At 38.9% G+C, this 20,638-nt stretch overlaps 1 protein-coding gene across 4 annotated transcripts in view; it reads right to left on the bottom strand.

The window, feature by feature from the left end:
* Positions 1–18,762, bottom strand: part of rgs3a (regulator of G protein signaling 3a) — a 196,483-nt gene extending 177,721 nt beyond the window's left edge. Inside the window, exons 1-2 of one of the 4 annotated variants that reach the window (XM_057819522.1) lie at positions 18,646–18,762; positions 8,252–8,319 (exon numbers count right to left, since the gene is read on the bottom strand). In XM_057819522.1, coding sequence (XP_057675505.1) covers positions 8,252–8,266 — 15 coding nt within the window. In that variant the 5' untranslated portion in view covers positions 8,267–8,319; positions 18,646–18,762. Of the gene's footprint in view, positions 1–8,251; positions 8,643–11,439; positions 12,095–18,645 lie in introns of those variants that run through there. The other 3 variants (XM_057819524.1, XM_057819523.1, XM_057819521.1) reach the window with 3 other exon arrangements.
* Between the last annotated feature and the right edge of the window lie 1,876 nt (positions 18,763–20,638).

The raw sequence follows: 20,638 nt of genomic DNA, 5'->3' as shown, positions 1-20,638 counted from the left end.
AGCCATAAATAGAAGGTAAGTAGGTAAATTATTCGAAATGTCGATCATTTTAGCTTAAAATCATTGATGTCTAATATTTAGTTAAAAAAAAAAAAAAAGACTTTATAAAATTATTCACGCGCATATTTCAAACTTTTAAACAAATTATGTCACAATGAAAGAAAATAGTGTCTGTAAATAGGTCACATATATCTACCTCATAACTATCGCTTAATTGCATTTTTTTGTTACTGTCACATTTTCCCCGATATTTTAGATGATAAATAATCGATCCAAACAAAGAAAAACTGGAGAGGAAAAAACGTTTAAAAGGGTAAATATTTGAAAATGAGAATCTCGACCACTCCTTGATGTCTGCGATTTCTGCATTGCGACCCTTGTTATATTACCGTGTTTCACACATAAAATCCCCTAAAAAAGTCCGGCTGTGGCCATTCGCAGCTGTGTCTTGACACTCGGTGAGTTTTTGGATCGAAACAAAGTAAGTACGCGATAATATCTCGTTAAAATCATGGTGTTTTTTATTATGCTTTCTCATGCGCTCACCTCGAATTAGGGTTTAGGTTTTTCTTTTTTCTTTTTTTTTTTTTAAATGCCTTCTTGTTCAAAATTTTTCTTCCCCCAGAAAATTGTGATTTTAAGCTTTCTAATGATGTGTCACACATACATGAAGCACAATTTTGAAATTTGGCCAAATTGGGGGTCTCAAAGTGGAACTTTAAGTCACCTGAGTGTTTTCCGCCATATCTATGCATACAATATTTGATAGCAAAAGTATCAATATTCAGTTATTTATTTGATTTTGCTCTACCAAAGCTCACTGGGAATTTGTTGTCATGGGGTAAGTTTTATTTTGCACTACTCTTGATAGTTATGATAATGCATTTTTCTTGATAACTCAATGGCTGCCAATGACACCGCTAGACGTCCTATCCATTTGGACTCTGAAAGGGCAAATGAACATTGTTAAAATGTGACATAAACATCAGCCTTTACTACTAATAACTTTTTTACAATTTTTTACAATTTTATAATGCTGACACTTTGAACCTAGAACAGGATATTTCTAATTCAATTTATGCCAAGTGAAAAGACGTAATTTTGGAACACTAACAAATCAGTGCCGGGCCTCTTTGGAGGTCCCTTCACCACTAATTGCTGTTCTAGCTAATGTTCTGTTATTTCAAGATTACCAACACTTTCCCATGGGTGGCGATATTAAAAACAAAAATACAAGCGCTATTTGGATAACCGGCAGAGGAGGAGCGATTGTCAGGGATTCGCATAACTGTGAATTTCCGTACAATAGGGCCGGAGGGGGGAGGTTTCGGGCTTGAAAGGAAAAGCAGAGGAAATATGGAAGGTGAAAAAATAACAAACAAGTCTGGCTAGAGGTTGAGGGAAGTGTGTAGCCTACTCACTTGCGTCAGTCTCATGACCACAAGTGGTGCTCGCTAACATTTCTCTTCTGTGTAAAAAAAAAAAAAAAAAAAATCAATTTGACACCTAGTTAATAAGCTCTTGTGACTATTTGGATTTTTAGCGCTGTCAATGGCAACAGCCGTTGAGTCAGCATTTGTTACTAATTTTCAGTGCTAATGATGGGGCTATAAATCCAATTCATTTTGACAGGGAGGGGCGAATGAATGAATTTCCGATGACCTATGATAGTGAAAAAACAAAAAACAGAATATCAATATTTTCCAGCTCAACTGTCGTGTCTAGAAACACAATTTCAGTATAAATTGTTCGATACTTTTGACAACCCCTGTAAAGAATAGGTTAAACAGAGTGCCTTACATGACAGAGGGGTTTCACCCCTCCTCTCCCAATCAAATATGGATTGGGCATCTAGTACCGTCAGTGGCAGTTAATGATTTAAATGAGTGCCGAATCAAGTGTTAATTGGGTACTTCTAGGGGTGTAACGGTACACAAAAATCTTGGTTCGGTACGTACCTCGGTTTTGAGGTCACGGTTCGGTTCATTTTCGGTACAGTAAGAAAACAAAATGCAAAATATAAATGTGCTAGTTGTTTATTACACACTTTTGTGCTTTCAACAATAGGAACATTGGACTATACAAAGCTAGAATTCTGCTCAAAAAGTAGCGGGTATTTAAAGATAATCCAACAACAATTTGCCTTTCAGACCCCACGTATTGGTCAGCTTTCTTTCTGAAAGAAAGAAGAAAAAAGAAGTCCTGTGCTAAAGAGAAAAGCAATCCCAATGACATAGATTTTAACATGTATTTTACAAATGAAATGCCTCAATGAATCTTTTTTTTTTCTTATGAAAGGTTTTCAAAAGCTTTATTGGTGGATTTTCTCAAGTTAAAGCGCCACACAGAAATTAATAAATTTAATTGTGTAAGCAGGATGTGTGTCTTATTATTATTTAATTACAGGTGTTTTAGCTCATTTCAATTTATTTTATTTAAATGGGCTATTATTTATTTTATTAGTTGTTTGTATTTTATGTGATGTAGTATTCATTTATATTGTTTTTTTATGTTGTATAACTTTAATAAACTAAAAACTATTATTTTATTTAGTTCCTATGTGAATATTAGTTCCTACTTGTTTTGTTGTGGTAGGAGGGCTTTGTATTGAACACGGGGCCGTGTTGGTTATTATTATAGCAGAGAAGACAACTTTAAATCAACAAAGACAAGTCAACTGTGCCCCGATCTACCACTAAAGAGATCTGATGGACTCAAAAAGTAAGTTACAATTGTATATTAGTTTGAAAATCGACCAGATCCACTGTATTTTTACACGAGTCACTTCCGGTCTGCCCGGTCTGCTAGCTAGTAGTATTAATGCAGGAGGGCCGCTTCTCGCGTCAAATAATAAACTCTGCCGTTCTTTTCGCGTGCATCGTGTTGAGCCGCTTCTGGGACGCGTCTAACACGCGGCCGCACTGCAACTGGTGTGCATTGGCTGATTGACTTTAACGCCCGCATTTCACTGCGTTCTCGCGGTGGCCACGTTGTCGCGCTGTTGACGTTTCATACTGTCCTACCGTGTTGGTCCTCATTATAGTAAAGAAGACGGAGTAAATATAATCTACACAAAGAAACTGTAACCCGATCGACTCACAGCCTCGAAAAGTCAGGGTTACATTACGTCAGAAACTCGTTCGGTACGCCTCCGTTCTTAACCGACCACCAAGTACCGAAACGGTTCAATACGAATACATGTACCGTTACAACCTTAGTTACTTCAATGTAATTTTTAATGGAAGCGCCTCATGAAACATTGTTAAGCAACTATTGTGTTTTAAACTTTATTTTTTTTAGTATAAGTATTAAACATTTTGACTTGTTTCTATTCGTACATTAGCGGGCATCTTCCTCATTCACAAAAAAAAAAATCTTACAATGACCATAATATCAAAGCATGTGCTCTTTGATTTTTCCTCTTAAGTTTTTCTACAAAAGTAAAGGTAGGTCTTCCATGTCCATCATGGCCCATGGCTGTCTCATGGAATGAAACACTGACAGAGAAGTACCAGAAAAAAAGCGAGAGCTCTGCCCAAGTCTGTAAAGTGCTAATAAAGAAGCTGCAGAGGTTCCATTTTCTCTAAGATCCCCTCATAGCAAGAGGTAATGGCAGTTTTTCCACGTTTGCCTTTTTAAAAGGGCTAGGGTTACCACGTCAAGCACACAAAAAACACTTTTGTCTCGCTTTCATGCGGCGCTGTTCACCTCTAAATGGGCAGAAGGACGGATTAGAGGGCGAGAAGAAAAGCATGTCTCGGGGAGAGGATTGAAATGCTTGTCTGCTGGCCAGATGAGGCCAATCTGCTTTTTAGCGCGGCGGGTTTGCGCACTGCCAAACGTAAAAAAGCAACTATCAAAGGAGAGAGCCGCTCTTACATGCATTCAAACTGATACGGTAGTTACAACATTTCGAAGGTCATGTTCCAAGACAGAAGGATTGTTAGAGTAATGGGGGGGAAATTATTCTTATTCAACATAAAATGAAAACAGTAATGTTTCTTAAAATGGAAACGTGTATAGAAAACCAATAAGAATGAACTACAATTAAAGGGATTTTTTCCCCATACAGTGTAGCTTTGGAATAAAAAAATAAATGCTGGCTGAATTTGTTTTATCCCTATGATAATCCCGAACTGGTTTGTTGTGTGTTCCAAGAACCAAGCAGGGTGAGGTGGCATTCCGTCATTATGCTCCTCATCAGTGGAACAAACTACCTGAAGATCTGAAGTGTGCTCAAGCGGTTAATTCCATCAGATTAGGGCTAAAAACTATTGTTTACTTGAGTTAGAGGCGTCATAATCATATTGACGGGTCACATCCGTCATACACTGCGCCACGCCTTCAAGTAGGGGGCCTGCCCACATCAAGAGGAGTTATTCTCAAACACACGCACGAAGCAATCTACCGCTGTATTTAGGTTGAAAAAGTATGAAAGCTGTACCACATACAAACAGGAAGGATTGTCTCAGGAGTGATTTGTTCGAGGGTTGAAGGTAATTATTATATTTTTCTTACCATGCATGCATTTTGAAACGTTTTGAAAAAAATCAATGGGAGAAATTAGCAGGTACGGCACTGGCTTTATAGTTCACAATATTTACGTAAAATACTGTAAATGCTAACTGCACGTTTTTTTTTTTTTTTTTTTTTTTTTTAACCAAGGATGGAGACTGTTTCACGACCATATCTATAAAGAATTCAGGGATTTAGGCATTTATTCACAAGAATTTTCAACGGAAAAAGCTCTTTGTGGCGATAAGGTGGCGCTACAGTGGCTTAAAGACTAGCAGCACATTCGACATATTTACGTAAAATAAATGCTAACTGCACTTTTTCTTTTTTGCTTTTAACTAACAATCGAGACTGTTTTACGTCCATATCTATAAAAAAAAAAAAAACTTCAAGGATTAACGCATTTATTTACAAGAATTGTCAACAGAAAAAGCTCTTCGTCTGTGTTTCAACTTGGTCAGCTTTGAAAGAGATCGGCCCCCTATTAATCGGCCCCGTGCCCCGTGTCCCGTCAATATCATTATGAAGTCTATGCTTGAGCATATTACTAACTGCCCTTACTGTTCAAATCCGACCAGTGTGGTTTGTGCAGTTTCCAACTATTTAGTTGTTTTTTGTTTTTAACCATGTTTTGTAGATTTTAATCTTTAGTTTAATTTCTCCTTCCTAATTCATTGGGGGAGTTTTTTTGTTTTTGCCGATTTTATTGTCACGTAAAAATCACATTGACTTACGTTGTGTGGAACTGTGCCATAGAAAATAAATTTCCCTTTTTTTTGTATATTCATTTCATTTCAGGCAGTTACATTTTTTTTACTTGCCTTTCGGTAGTATTGATCATGATAGACGTTCAATTATGTGGCTCTGTTACTCCTTCTGTTGTGAATTTAAAGGTGTTGAAACTAATAGTTCAATCCATTTATTACAACAAAATACATATATTTCTGCGTAGAAGTTAATTTGAAAATTGCAGCTAACGTATGATCATTTTAATGAAACCGTCTACTTCTGGTAGAATGCATATCGGCTATTTTATGATCATTTGCACTTGGATTAAGAGAGTTTCTGAGTGTCAAATCACTCTATTAAGTCATTAGCGGCCATTGATGCATTAGACGTCCAATGCATTTGAAGTGGGAGGGTTGGCAGCGAATGAACGTACGATTCGATGTCATTGGATGTCTAATAATGATAAACTCTTTTAAATGTGCATGTACTGTATTTGTAAAATATGCTAAGTTAACAGAGGAATCCTCAACATCACTGCATTATCCATACCAACAACAAAATCAAAAAGATTTCCGTCATTCAGGAGGATAATCAAACTCTCGCTTGGCAGCCAGCCTTGCCCTTCACTCCGATACTTGGCCAACAGATAGATGTGTCACAGCCATTATCGCAGTGACAGAGAAGGAGTTAATGCTAACCGACAACCAAAGTAATGCGGGAAGACACGGCAACCAGGGATGATAATACTCAAGAAGGCTCTGCTATTTCTGTGAATGGAGAGGATCACGTGGAGAGACAATTTTGCAGATAATGATCGCAAATCGTCAAATAAAAGTTGATAGATTTTAAATAAATGATCTGTATGAAAATGAAGATGGTACAGACTTAACACATTGGCTGCCACTAAAAGTGATATCCACTTAATTCAGCCCATTCAGTTAAAGTAAATTTCAACTCAAATGTCATTTTATCTGTTGTATTAATCACTATTTTAAATTTAAAACACTTATGATTTTTTTCCGTCCTCATATTAATATTTCTATTGATTTTTTTTATACAAGATGTCTAGAGTTTCAGCACCAATAAATCATTTGACTCAAAGAAGCATGTGTGCTACTACAGGTCTAATGGCAAACTCTTAACCTACAGGTAACACAGGCATCAATAAGTCCATGTGTCATGCATACATGCCCCCTACTGGCAAATTCCTAATGTACAGAAGTCTACTCTCTACTTGGAAACTCCTAAATACAGTATAATTCTGCAATTAGTTAACTCACTGGCTGCCATTGACGGCAAACATTTATTTATTATTAATATGACGCTAACTTAAGAAACAGCGATCTTAAAAGTCAAAACCACTCGTTACAAGTATTAGTAGATAATAAGATATCTTTACATTTGAGAAAAATTGCTCCTCTGCTATCTCTGTTCACACTGGACACTTTTAGGTTGCAGCAGTACTTGATACATTTAACACTTGTGGCAAGTCAGTTTATTGTTAATTCAAAAATATCAATATCGTAATACAAAATGGCCCATACCTTGATGAGAGACGTTTTCCATAACGCACAGTACAATAAGAGTCACATGCAAACAATCAGCTTGGCATCCTTAGGCAAGCATAGGTATTAGAGCTGAAACGAATACTCGAGCAACTCGAGTAACTTGAGTTTAAAAACTGATCCGAGTAATTTTATCCAGCTCGAGTAATCGTTTATTTTGACAGCTCTAAGCATCACGTTTTGCTCCGGCTACTTTTAATGCGGGACAACGCGCTGATGTCACGTGCGTAGAGGAAGAAGCAAAAAAACTTACCGCAGCCGACACCCGCTACAAAAGACGCCGACGTTGCTAAAAACTAGCCCGCATGATGCTAAGTTGGTAGCAGGTAGCGTCTGATGCGTCTCATAGAAATTACATGTATGTTGAACTAGATGCGAAATAACCGAGTCAGCGGCGTTAGTAAACAGCCGCCATCTTAAAGCAGTAGAGCGCTAAGCGCTAATAAATAAGATTAACATTAGTGTCACTAGCTCACGTAACGTTAGCCCTGCGGAGGGCTAGGTTTCTATTAATTATGACCACTGTCGATGCGTGGCTGACGTGTCTTACATTCAGGCTTTAACATAACATCGCGTTGTGGAGTGATGAGGGTGTAAAATAAATACTTAATAATGCTAACTATCAATTTTAGCTCAGTAGTCATTGCTGGATAAAACAAGTAGCACTGGTCCTTAATGTGCTCTAATACAGCCTGTATCATACATTTATTTTGAACACTGCAAAAACTCAAAATCCTCTCAGGACTTACAGTTTAGACTAACCCTAACTAGAACTTAAAAATAGCTTGACACAAATAGAAATTCAATTGAAACACGTGGGAAAAAATCCTAACATTTAAGTGATGTGTGTTATCAAGCGTAATGGCATTTTTAGGTAAGAAAAAAAAAAAAAAAATATATATATATATATATATATATATATATATATATATATATATATATATATTATTTATTTATTTTTATTTTTTTAATAAGATCTAAAAGTTTTTTGAGTGAAAGCAGTGAATTAGTCTTTTTTTTTGTCTTGTTTTCTCATGTATATTCATAATTGCTCTTCACCTAAAAATATATATGTTTTATCCGATTACTCGATAGAATTTTCAGTCGATTACTTGATTACTAAAATATTCGATAGCTGCAGCCCTAATAGGTATATTTTCTAGTTTCTTTCTTGTCATGTTCTTTTTGCTCCATTCGCCACTCAAGGCTCAAAGAAAAATTTCGATTAGTTACCATGGTGGCTGGGAATGTATAACACGGAACTCATGCAACCGATAGTTAGCGAGGGTGTGTTTATGCGTGATGAGTTTGTTTTGTCAGGGGTCATTCCTCTCGGCCTTCGTGACTGCGCACATATGCAAAAACTAAGGACTACTAACCCAAAATAAAGCAAAGTAGATGGATGAGGTGTTTACGTAAACAAAGAAAGGTGCACTACTCACCGTTAAGCATTGCATATTCTCAGGTCGGTGTGTCTCAGGGGCAGCACCATGGTTCGACAGCACAGCCTCTGAAATGTAGACAAAGGAATCACGGGCTGACACTGTGCCTTTGGAGCACATTTCTGCTTCCACAAAACCACCTTCTGGATGCAAAAGTCTCCAAAATAGTTTTGAGGGGCCATAAAAAAGTGACTCCGGTGAGGGGAGGGTAATTAAGGCCTGAGCACCCCGGCACGACTAGGAAGTAAACTTCTCCCGAGAAAAAAAAGAAAAAAAAAAGATTAAAACAAGACAATGCGGAGTTTGGTTAAAATCCCTCAAGATGCGAGGATCTCACCAAAGTGCCCAAGAGAGGAGGAGTGAACAAGTTAGAGGGAGGGCAAAAGAAGAGAAAAGGAACTCCTCTCTCACTCTATTATCCGTCCGTCACAGGGCTCCTGGGAGGGTTTCCATGGTTACAGGATACTCCCGCTTCATGTGTCCCTTTTAACTAACGCTCATAAAGGCCGCATTCAGCACACGGGCCACAATGTGGATTTTCGCCTCACTGCCGATTCAGACTGTCTGTGTTCACAGTCTGTCTCGTCACTTTGTCCTCTTCCTCTCCAAAAGTTTCGAGTTGACTTCCTATAGAAAAGGCAAATCTCCTTCCACTATCGTTCCAAGAATGCCACGCCCTTTTCTGTCACATCTCCATCAACTGTGTGAGAGTTGGCGCCTTTTCACCAAATGCAGTGATATGAAAAAGTATCTGAACCTTTTGCAATTTCTCACATTTCTGCATAAAATCACCATCAAATGTGATCAGATCTTTGTCGTAATCACACAGATGAAAAAACAGTGTCTGCTTCAACTAAAACCACCCAAACATTTCCAGGTTTTCATATTTTTTGTGGCCCCTCCTTTGGCAGCAAAAAAAATCACACAGATGAAAATACAGTGTCTGTGTGTTACAGTGTGTTCATATTTTAATGACGATAGCATGCAAACAATGACAGAAGGGAGAAAAATAAGTGAACCCTTTGCCTAAGGACACTTAAAGAGCAATTGAAACCAATTTTTACATAACATTTTAAGTCAGGTGTGTGCCCAATCACTGATGAGTGGTTTAAAGCTGCCCTGCTCACTATAAAACACTCACCTGGTAAGAACGAGAAGCATTGTCTGATGTGCGTCACGGCTTGGTAAAAAGAACTGTCTGAAGACTTGCGATCAAGGATTGTTGATTTGTATAAAGCTAGGAAGGGATAAAAAAACATCTCTAAAAGTCTGGATGTCCATCAATCGACAGTCAGAGAAGTTGTCTACAAATGGAGAGAGTTTGGCACTGTTGTTTCTCTCCCAAGGAGTGGCCGTCCACCAAAGATGACACCAAGAGTTCAACGCAGAATACTCAGAGAGGTAAAAAAAGAACCCGAGAGTGACTGCTAAATACTTAGAGAAATCACTGGCACAGTCCATTTTCTCTGTGCACACATCAACTATATGTAAAACTACGGGCAAGAATGGTGTTCATGGGAGAACTCCACAGAGGAAGCCACTGCTGTATGAAAAAAACGTTGTTCGTTCAATGTTCGCAAAAAGGCACTTGGACACTCCACAGAAGTTTTGACAAAATATTTTGTGGACGGATGAAACCAAAATTGAATTGTTTGGGAGTAACACACAATGTCATGTGTGAAGAAAAATTGAACAGCTCACCAACATCAACACTTCATCCCCACATTGAAGCATGGTGGAGGGAGCATCATGATTTGGGGCTGTTTTGCTATCTCAGGACCTGGACAACTTGCAATCATTAATGGAAGAATGAATTCAAAAGTTTATCAGGATGTTTTGCAGGAAAACCTGAGGCCATCTGTCAGACAGTTGAGAGAGGATTGCTGCTGCAACAAGACAATGATCCAAAGCACAGAATTAAATCAACTTCAGAATGGTTTCAAAAGAACAAAATACACGTTCTGGAGTGGCTAAGTCAAAGTCCAGACTTGAACCCCATTGAGATGCTGTGGCATGACCTAAAGACAGCCATTCATGCCAGACATCCCAGGAATCTGACTGAACTTCAGCAGTTTTGTAGAGAAAAATGGGCCAAGATTAATCCTGATCGATGTGCCAGGCTGATCTGCAGCTACAGGTAGCGTCTGGTTGAAGTTATTGCTCCCAAAGGAAGGGGCCACAAAATATTAAATGTGATGGTTCATGTGAGAGAATTTTATTCTTCTATCATTGTTTGCATCCTATCCTCATTAAAATAAAAACCTAGAAATGTTTGGGTGGTTTTGGTTAAAGCAGACACTGTTTTTTCATCCGTGTGATTTTGACAAAGATCAGCTCACATTTGATGGTGATTTTGTGCAGAAATGTGAGAAATTGCAAAAGGTTCAGATAATGTTTTCATACCACTGTACCTTTTTTCCCCGATTCAAATGGATTGGATATCTATTTGTGATCAAATAATTTGTGGGAGGGAGCCTTTTGGCCAGAAGAAGAACAGATTGTCAAGTTTGATCTATTTAGCTGCCATTGACGGCGGTAAGACGTCCAATCCATTTGAACAGTGAAGGTGGCAGCTGACGTCAACTAGTGATAAAATAATTGGTGGGAGGGTGCATCTTAGCCAGAGAAAGAACCATTTACAGTATTTTTTTTAACTTATTGGTGTCAAAATGGCGATGGCAGCTAATTATTTAAATTCCCTTGTTCATCCGCTAACAGCCCTCTCAGTTTAGATGTATTGGACATCTACTCGTGACAAATTAGAACCGCGAAGAAAATCAAAGTTATTAATTTTATTATATCAAAATTTGATAATCAGTTATTTACAGTTCAATATGGGAACATAGGGCACCTTAGTCTGCAATGGTAGCACCACGACTGGCATAAAAAAATAAATAAATAAATAAATAAAGAAATGCAATAAGACGAAAGAGGCTGTAAAAATGTTCGAAATACTAAGTACTACAGTACTTGCAAAGTTTAACTGCAGCCCAAGACCATGTACACTGACAAAAGAAAATTACACACATCACTTTTGGACACATTTAGGGCTAAACCCACAGTACATGGTCCAGTCTCCAGGCTGCAGTAACCATGGAAATGTAGAAGATTAAACAACAACAGAAAAGAAGATTTCGTCTGAATCGGAAAACTTCAGGGGTCCGGCAAGGAACGAAAGCGGGGGCAACCTGGTTGGCGTCGGGCCCAGAAGTGTAGCCTTTTGTCTGCTTAGGACATCGGGAATGATGGCGTGGAAGCAGCTGGAAGCATGAATGACATCAAAACAGAAGGAGTCGGTAGCGGCCAGTGGGAAAAGTATACATAGGAGGGAATAAAGGGGGGAAATGAAGGGTGACAAAAAAAAAAAAAAAAAAAAGAAATAAAGACATTGGCAGTCTTCCAGCATGAACAAGTCAACTCGACTCTTGTCAACACCACACTCATCCACTTGACACTCGCTCGCACTTTTCACCTTCCGACAACCACAAACAAACAAACTCTTGATTAAAAAAACGGAGACTTGTAGCACTACACCATTTTGACATCAATAAGCAGATTAATGCAAATGAATCGATTAAATCAGGGGCATCAAACTCAATTTTGTAGTTATGGTTTCCTTTAGAGGGCTATTATGTTGACCAACCCATTTTAATACTGAACTCATTTGGGTGCCATTTGTTCATTTGCCCCTCCCATTCAAAATGGATTGGACATCTACTATGGCAACCAATGAGTTAATAGTATTGCAAGTGATTATATATCTATATAATCAAATGAATTATTGACTAATAACATTTTTGCAATATTAATCCTAAAAATTACTTCTTTTTTTTCACTTGAAAGGATTTTTTGGATGAATGAATTAAATTATATCTGGTAAATTTATAATAGCATTTCAATACGTAACAGTCGAAAAACAACTACTCAGTTAAAAACCAAAAAGATCTGAAGATAAAGTGTCATTTTAGGACTTTTTTGTTTGAACAGTACAACATTTAAACAGTCAAAAGACAGAAAATAGAAGTAGTAAAAGAACTGGTAGAAGAACAAGAAAAATTAAAGGTTATTTGAGAAGCCTAAAACGTCAAAGTAACCTCAGCAAAAATTATGTGTGTGATTTATTTAAAGGCAAGCACATAATATTTGCATAAACTTGCATTATTTTTGTATATAGGTATCTTATTTTAGTTAAATGTACTTATTTAATCGGATTTCTCGGTTTCGGTAGCTGTTAGCTGAACTAATTTGTTCTTCAAATTCGGCAGTGTCACATTTCGGCCAGAAATTTTCATCCACTGTTTTTGGGCGCTTCTCTACTAAACATAGAACAAAACTCACACACACGCTATTTTTTCTCCTGTTCTAGAACCTGAGGGCTTGCACAAAGAGGGACACATCTGGAAACATAACACAGCATCTGTTGAGTTTGTTAGAGCTGAAGAAGAACGATATTTCTAAGGATTTACTGTACTGCACTATCCAACCAAAATACCACTAAAAACCCACGCACAACCAGATCAAGCTAACTACTTTTCTTGTATTATTGAACAAATCCACAGTGATGTTGCACAAAAAATAGGGCACATCCATATTCTAATACAGAAGTCTAGTACGCTTGAGTTCACTGCTTGCTGGCGAAAAAGCCAATAAATACATAGCATCTCAAACATGACAAAGCTCTGAACCAAAAATGCAAATTAATTCTGTCGGCTATTTTGTGGCTTTTGGATTGTGTATGACCTAAGCGTCCACTGAAAAAATGACTCATTTCTAACATGACGCCACACTAAAAGACTGCAATGACTATCGGGCATGCCATGTGCAGCCGGCCTACGCTTGACACTTTTCATTTCCAGAAGACAGCCGGGGAGCATCATGTCAGCCATGTCATGATGGCTTTCGTAAAAGAAAAGAGGGGGGAAAAGACAGTCCTGCTCAGGCTGAGGCTGATTATTGGTACTGTCATAATCAAACGACAAAACCGAATGAAAACAAATTAATATTGAGAGTCCAACGTGAAATAATTGCATATGTAAAAGCTCCAGACTGGCCCTAAAAGGCACACAAAATGACCCAAAATTTACAGAAATGTAAAAATAACAAGCAAGTGACCCATAATTACCGTAATTTTTGGCCTATAAGGCGCACCTGACTATAGAGCCTACCCACCGACGTCATAAAACCACGTGCTCGCTGTATGGTTCCGCCCACTTGTCCGTCATTTTGTCTCTCTATTAGCATTGGTTTCAATTGATCGAGGAATTTAAAATGCATTTCATGGAAGACCCGGTGCTTTCTGATGCCGTAAACTCACTGGATGTGTTGCATAAAAGGCGTTATGTGGAAAAGCTTCGTTCTATACAGTCGCCAGATCCATATTTGATGCCTAAATCGATGATTTTTGACCGGCTGCCTTCACCGTCTCTGCCTGACCCTGATATTTACAACTATCTTGTCCACACAAAATCAGCCTATTCTCACAAAAGTTTGAAAAACTTTAAGAGCTTGGAGGCTTATAAATGCTACGTTGCGGGTTGGGTGAAACAGGTCCTCGTACACGAAAATTCGGCAGGAATCTTGTGCTCGGAAGGTGAGTTACGAAATTTTCAATTCAAAATCTTTTGTTCTTGCTAACATCCACTGTCAAGTCTAATGTATTTCATGTCATTTGTCAATGGAGCTAGGGCTTTTAATGTTTATATGGTTTAGCGATAGCACTCACTACATACATACGTGTATGTTGTCGGCGATTAGCCTAGCAATGATCTTAATTGTGGTTGTCAGCCCAAAACCCTCTAAATATATATTAAATGCATCTTACCAGATATAAAATGACTACTACATAATCTGTGGTAATCGTTTGGAGCCCAGTTTTCTCGTCGAATTGCAGCAGCCCATCTCGCTCTCTTCTCTCCGGGTCTCTCGGAATCCGGTAGAACTTCAAGTCTCTCCGTCTTCTCCGTCTATCTTCTCTGTTATTGCAACCGACCGCCACACACGCCTTCACCATTTTGATTATTAATGTTAACGAGCAGAAAAACACGTCATAAATAGGAGGAATGTACGTAGCCATAACAGGTCAACACGATGTGTTGCCGGACAAGTGGGCGGCACCAGTCAGGAGAGCGGAGTTGTGACGTCACGTGGGTAGGGTCTATAAGCCGCCACCCACCAAATTTGAAACGAAAATGGCATTTGTTCATAGATAAGCCGCACTGGACCATAAGCCGCAGCTGTCCTCACTGTATTATGGAATATTTACACCAAAAGATATTAACCGGTAACACTTTATTTGACAGCGGCATCATACGACTATTAAGACCAAAGGAACCACCATGAAGCTTTGCAGCCAATTGGTTCATTGCTTCAACAAGCTTCATTTGGCCATCACTGCTCCCTTGGGGGAGAAGGTCAACCTCTGCTGCCACCTACTGTCAACACTGTTGTTATTTAACATGCCTCCTAGCATGCATTGCAATGCTACAGATGTAAATAACAATCAAAATTTATGTTCTGTGCTAATTATTTCTTCAGTTACTGTCCCAGTTGTTTCATTAATTGCTAGTTATGGTATTTGGTCACACTTTATTTGACAGTGGTGCTATAGGACTGTCATGACGCTGTCATGAGCATTAATGAATGCTTATAACTGATGTCATTTAGTGTTATCCAGTAAATTATCTTACTTTTGAATGGAGTTAGTGACATAATTTGCTGGATGACATTTAATGACATCTGTCATAAGCATTCAGTAATGCCCATGATAGTGTCATCTCATAATTATAACCGATATAAGTCTTATGACACCGCTGTCAAATAAAGTGTTACCTATTAACCCAAATAAATCAAATAATAAGTCGCACTGGACTATAAGCCGCAGGATTCAAAATGAAGGAAAAAAGTAGCGGCTTATAGTCCGAAAATTACGGTAAGTCTTTGCCTGCCATTGACAACAATACACATCAAATTAATTTTAACTGGGAGGACTGGCTGTGAATGCTCACCTTGCAGTGCCATTGACGGCGCTAGATGTCCAATTATTTTTGACTGAAAGGGGCGAATGAACATTCCGTCAGTCAAAAGGAATTGGGTGTCTAGCCACACGGGAGCCAATGGGCCAACAAGGAAGGGGCTCGAAAATGCCCCAAAATAATAAGAAGTGTCCCTACTATTAAATCACTAAACCAGAACTGTGAGGTAGGCATGTGAACTACTAGAACCCTGTGCTCTTGGATCCACCAACTCTTCGGGAAAAAAAAAAAAAAAGTCTTAAATTTCTCAAATATCAACTCAATAGCTGCCATTGACAGTGATGGACGGCCAATCAATTTGAAGTGGGAGTGTTGGCGTTCATTTGCTGACATTTTTCCCACTTCAAATGGATTAGATGTCTACTAGTGACATACTTACTAATAAATACCATTATTATAACACCATTAACAAACATTAAATGATGAGACTTTCTTAAGCCAAGTTTGTTACAGCTAAGTTCACATTTTTAAAAGGCCATTTTTAATATATGCACTTGACTGGGGGAAAAGATCTGCTCACACAGCACCCGCGTGGTTGAGTACTTCAAGTTCCCACGCTAAACCAGCAAGTAAAGTGTTCGCAGGGAGCACCTGGTCCATTTATTATTTACAATACAAGGAGCACTCACTCCGCTGATACAAGTGTCACTGCAGTAAAGTACAGGAGTACTACTGCTTCATTACTTGCATACATAATTACAGTATCCTTGATTTCAATATGTTAAACTCATCAATAAGATTAATGCTTTACATGTTAAGCATTTGCTTGTATGATTGTTCTTCCATTCCCCCACAAAGAAATAATAAATAAATAAATGACCAATTGTAAAGCCATTTTTCTGCAAATATGGAATGTTTGGCTGCCACTCACATAGTTTTGAGGGTTCCGCCTTTGCACACGCTCAATAGAAGTTAAGGAAGCAGGGCTTTTATTGTAGCCCTACTGTGTAATTAACTGTCAACGTCTAGAAGATAAGGAGCCACGCAGATGAACTGACAATTTCACTGGGACAAAGGAACCCCCCAAAAATGACTGTTTTGTTGTTCTTGTATTTAAAGTAATAATAATTAAAAAAAAAAAAACAACAACTTCTAAACACCGTTGTTATTGGGTGCAAAAAATGGTCAATGGGTTGTTGTTGTTGTTTTTTTTTGTTTTTTTTTTTTTAGATCAAAAGTCAAAGGAAAAGTAACTTTCAACTAACTTGAATGTATATAAAATTCCTGTTGATTTTTAAATCACGTCCTGTTGATTTTGGGTAAATTCTTGTTGATTTCTGGGGCATTTCTGGGTCACTTCTTGTTCATTCTGGGGTAATTTCTGGGTCACTTTCTGTCCATTTTGCGTTATTTGGAGGAAGGTTTTTTTTTTGTCAAAAATAAAACATTTTGAAGCATGGGTAACGTATGCAAAGGTTTTTTGTTAAATTCTGGTGAAACTGTACATACAGTATTTACTAAAACCCTATTGCTACCTGTTGATTTTGGGACATTCACAGATCACTTCTTGTCAATTTTGGGTCACTTTCTGTTGACTTTCAGTCACATCCTGTTGATTTTGGGGCATTTTGGGGGGGGGGGGGGGGCAAGTTTTTTTGGGGGGTCAAAAACAATGACTTTTTAGGGGGGGTGGATGGATGGATGGATGGATGGATGGATGGATGGATGGATGGATGGATGGATGGATGGATGGATGGATGGATGGATGGATGGATGGATGGATGGATGGATGGATGGATGGATGGATGGAGGCATTGACAATGTATGGGAAGTTTTTGTCAAACTTTGGCAGAACCGTATGTTTTTGCCCAAATGGTAATGCTGGTAACTTTTCTGCGCCTTGATTTCGTGAATTTTTTTTCATGTGTGTGTAAATCGGGAAAAAGAAACTGTAGGACAATCATTTTGAAAATCTGGTTGTTACCATTAAATGTACAGAAAAACAGTTTTGAATGCGAGGGGTGAAATCGAAAAAGACACTGCATTGCGTGAATTTTTGGATTATTTCAAAGATGGAAAAGTTTGAATCGATCAAAGCGTGTGGGCTGTGCAGTGTGCCGAAAAAGTGGATCTAAGAAAAATATGAGAATAATATGTGGGGAGCTTTGCTTTGCAAAGCATCCCCACAATAACTACCCTGGTCATAGGAAGCCAACTTTTCGCAAAAAAATTGCCAAATTAAAATAGGAAAATGAGGACTATCTAGAACTATCTAGAAAAACAAAAATTATCCTTAAGATGGGACTGAAGCACACACTCACACAGTTGCATTGCACCAAATGGGATTTTGATCATTTCCGTGTTTGTGCATGTCATTGTGCAGCAGTGCCATGGCCTACATTCTGCCAGCTGGCCTGGCAACATTCAAGTGCATGAGTGTGCACCCCCACGACAGAGCGAGTGAGACACCACACTGGCATATGAATCTGATGAGACAGTAGTGGGGCAAGTATTACCACTGCATGAGATGATCAAAATCTGAAGCCAGATGTACCGGTACTTGTTTTGTAATGAAATCAACTTACCTCTACTGCTCTACTCCCACCTGCATTATTGAATACATGTTAGCATGTGGAAGTTCAACTAACCCTTGGACAAGCCTTGCTACTCGTTGCTGATGCTCATTCAGTCCCGCACTCCCACCCAGAGGAAAACTCCTTTTAAAGTTGCATGAGATGTATCGTAGCCTAGCTTAGACAAGCATCATCAAAAACAGAAAAGGTCATACAGACTAGAAACTAGATTTTCGGCCATGTCCAATTAATTTTTGGTGCAATTTCAGGTTTTTCCTTGTTAACTCATTGGCTGCCATTGATGGAAGTGACCCATGAAAATTGGCATTTTCTAGTTATTAATTTGTGGGGAAAAAAATATATAATAATAATAATTTAAAAATAGAAGAACGGACACTAAATAGATAAATAAATAAATAAATAAATAGAAATACAGGGCCATATTCTTCCACAATTAATTTTTGATTTAAAAATATGTTGATTATTTGGGTTGTAGTTTCAACAGCTCTGAGTTTTTCCCTATAGTTTGGCTCACTTTTTAAGCAAAATGTGTTTCAAAATATCATAAACAATCACAATAATAAACCTATCGTTTTTTGTTTTTTTTTAAACAGCTCTTGTATTGGACCTCATATTATTTAAGTAGGTAAGATAAGCTCCTTAAAAGGGAACACAGAGTGGTGGTCTGGGGCAAGGGGGATACTGTTGAGAGCAAAATAAAATTAAAGGGTAAATCAGGGATGATTAAAAGGAATGGTGGATGTTGGGAGGGCGAGATGCCAAGTAGGAGGAAGACAAAAGACTCTGAAAGTTCTGTTGTGTAAAGAAGATAACCCAAACAAGTACTTACCTACAGTCACTGAGGAGCCTCATGTACACGCACGCACATGGATGGAGCGAAGGGGAGCTCCGCACCAGCAGCCTGAGTAGAGCAGCACTGGAGTAAACTCAGTGTCGCTCTACGGTGAGTGTGACGCGGCGGGCTTTGGTCCAGAAAGCCCTCCCCATCATCGTCCCCTCCCCGCCTGCTTTCTCTGCGTTGTCACTCTCTCGAAACCTCGCTTTCTTCCTAATTTAATCCCTCGCTTAAACACCATAGACTCAAAGAAACCACACACATTTTAAGCACTGTTTTATTTGTGTAGCATGTCGTGCTTGGCAAGCATAAAATAGGATTTTCAAAAGCATACCTCAGCAAATATTGATGATTTGTAGTAATTATAGGCATAGAATTAAAATCATCATCAACATCATCTTCTATGCTCATATACTATTAAATTTTTGGCTGCCATTGACGTCCAATCCATTTTGACTGGAGGGCGAATAAACATTATGTCCGAGTTAATTTTAGGGTACTTACAGGTCACTTGATTTTGCGTCACTTTCTGTACATTTTAAGGCATTTTGGATCATTTCCTTTGGACTTCAGGGCATTTCCAGGACACTTCCTACCTATTTTGGGCAGTGCTTTATTTGTAAATCATAAGGTGCCGAAACGCAAAGTATATATGACAGCGCAGGTGTTAGGTGTTGTGTTTTTTTTTTTCTCCTTGTGTGACTTGTTCCTGTGATTGCCCACTGATTTCACTCGTTGTGTCTGCTACTAGTGTATCCTCCAATCTGCATCCTCCTGTGTCACCCACCTGTTCCTCATTGACTCGTTACACCGCGTCTATGTCTATACAAGCTCCCCATTTTTGTTGAGTCTTGTTGCGACATTGTCCACGTTCATGTCAGCGTTTTTGCCAGTTCCTCATGTTCCTCGTCCAGGTTCGACAGTAAGTTGATTTCTTAGCCTGACTTTGGTTGCCTTAAGAGTTTTTGGATTTGCGAGTCGTTTGTTTTTTACTTTGTTTTTGGTTGGCATTAATTAAAACATTTTGCACCGCCTGTCTGCCTTGTCTGCATTTGGGACCACACCACCTGCCTGCCCGCATTCCCTGACAGCAGGGATGACGAGACAGCCACAGGTCCCGGAACATACGCAGAAAATGGTGATGAAAACAATACGCAAATGCCCACTTGCCATGCTGTGGGACTTATAAGCTTCAATTTCACATAATATCCATGGTATAAATGTCATGACAACATTAATACCATGCTCTACCAGGGTAGCTGATGCCAGGGTACTGGCCTGTAGCTCCAACTGTTGGTGGTCCAGCTGGCTGATTGCTGTAGCTGGCCCCCACTCCGGGTGGTGTTGAACCTGACAAGCTGCTGCCATGGTAGCAGCCTCCTGCCAAGGCTTGGCTGACTGTCCGTGAACTTGCTAGCTGATGCGGCACTAGCCTCCTGCTGCACCCGGTCCTACCCGTTAGCATGATTGCTGCAGCTGCCCTAATCGCCGTTTGTTGCCTTTCTGACTCGTTTTGAACCATACTCCTTCTTTTTGAAAAAGGACAGTAAATGTAACTGTCTTTTTGGCATGTTGAAATAGCGTTTGATCCTGGCTGCTTGCTAACCAGATGCCGCAAATTTCCAGTTTTTTTTTTTTTTTTTGCTAGATTTATTGTTCCAGCTTTTCAGTGCATCAACAAATCTCTCTTTCAAACTCTTTCAAATGACGTTAAATTTTTATAAACAACATTGTTACTGGCATCCCCTAGGGCCGTTGTCCCATTTCAGTGTGACCGGCGTTCCCAATTTGGCGTAGAAGAAGAAGTGGGCGAGCATAAGGGGAAGACAGAGGGAGCGAAAAGGAGAGTTGCGCGGGAGCACGGTGCACTGGCTAACTGTCCCCTGCTGGTTTTTGTTTAGTTAATAAAAGTTTCCATGCTACAGCCATGTGAGGCGTCTCTCTTTTTATACGCTACACCAGATCCCCGAAGGAAGAAAAGGAGCAA

The sequence above is a fragment of the Corythoichthys intestinalis genome, chromosome 17 (genome assembly GCF_030265065.1).
Source record: "Corythoichthys intestinalis isolate RoL2023-P3 chromosome 17, ASM3026506v1, whole genome shotgun sequence".
Taxonomy (NCBI): Eukaryota; Metazoa; Chordata; class Actinopteri; order Syngnathiformes; family Syngnathidae; genus Corythoichthys; species Corythoichthys intestinalis.
Note: the sequence above shows the minus strand (reverse complement) of the source record. Positions and strands in the feature narration are given on the sequence as shown.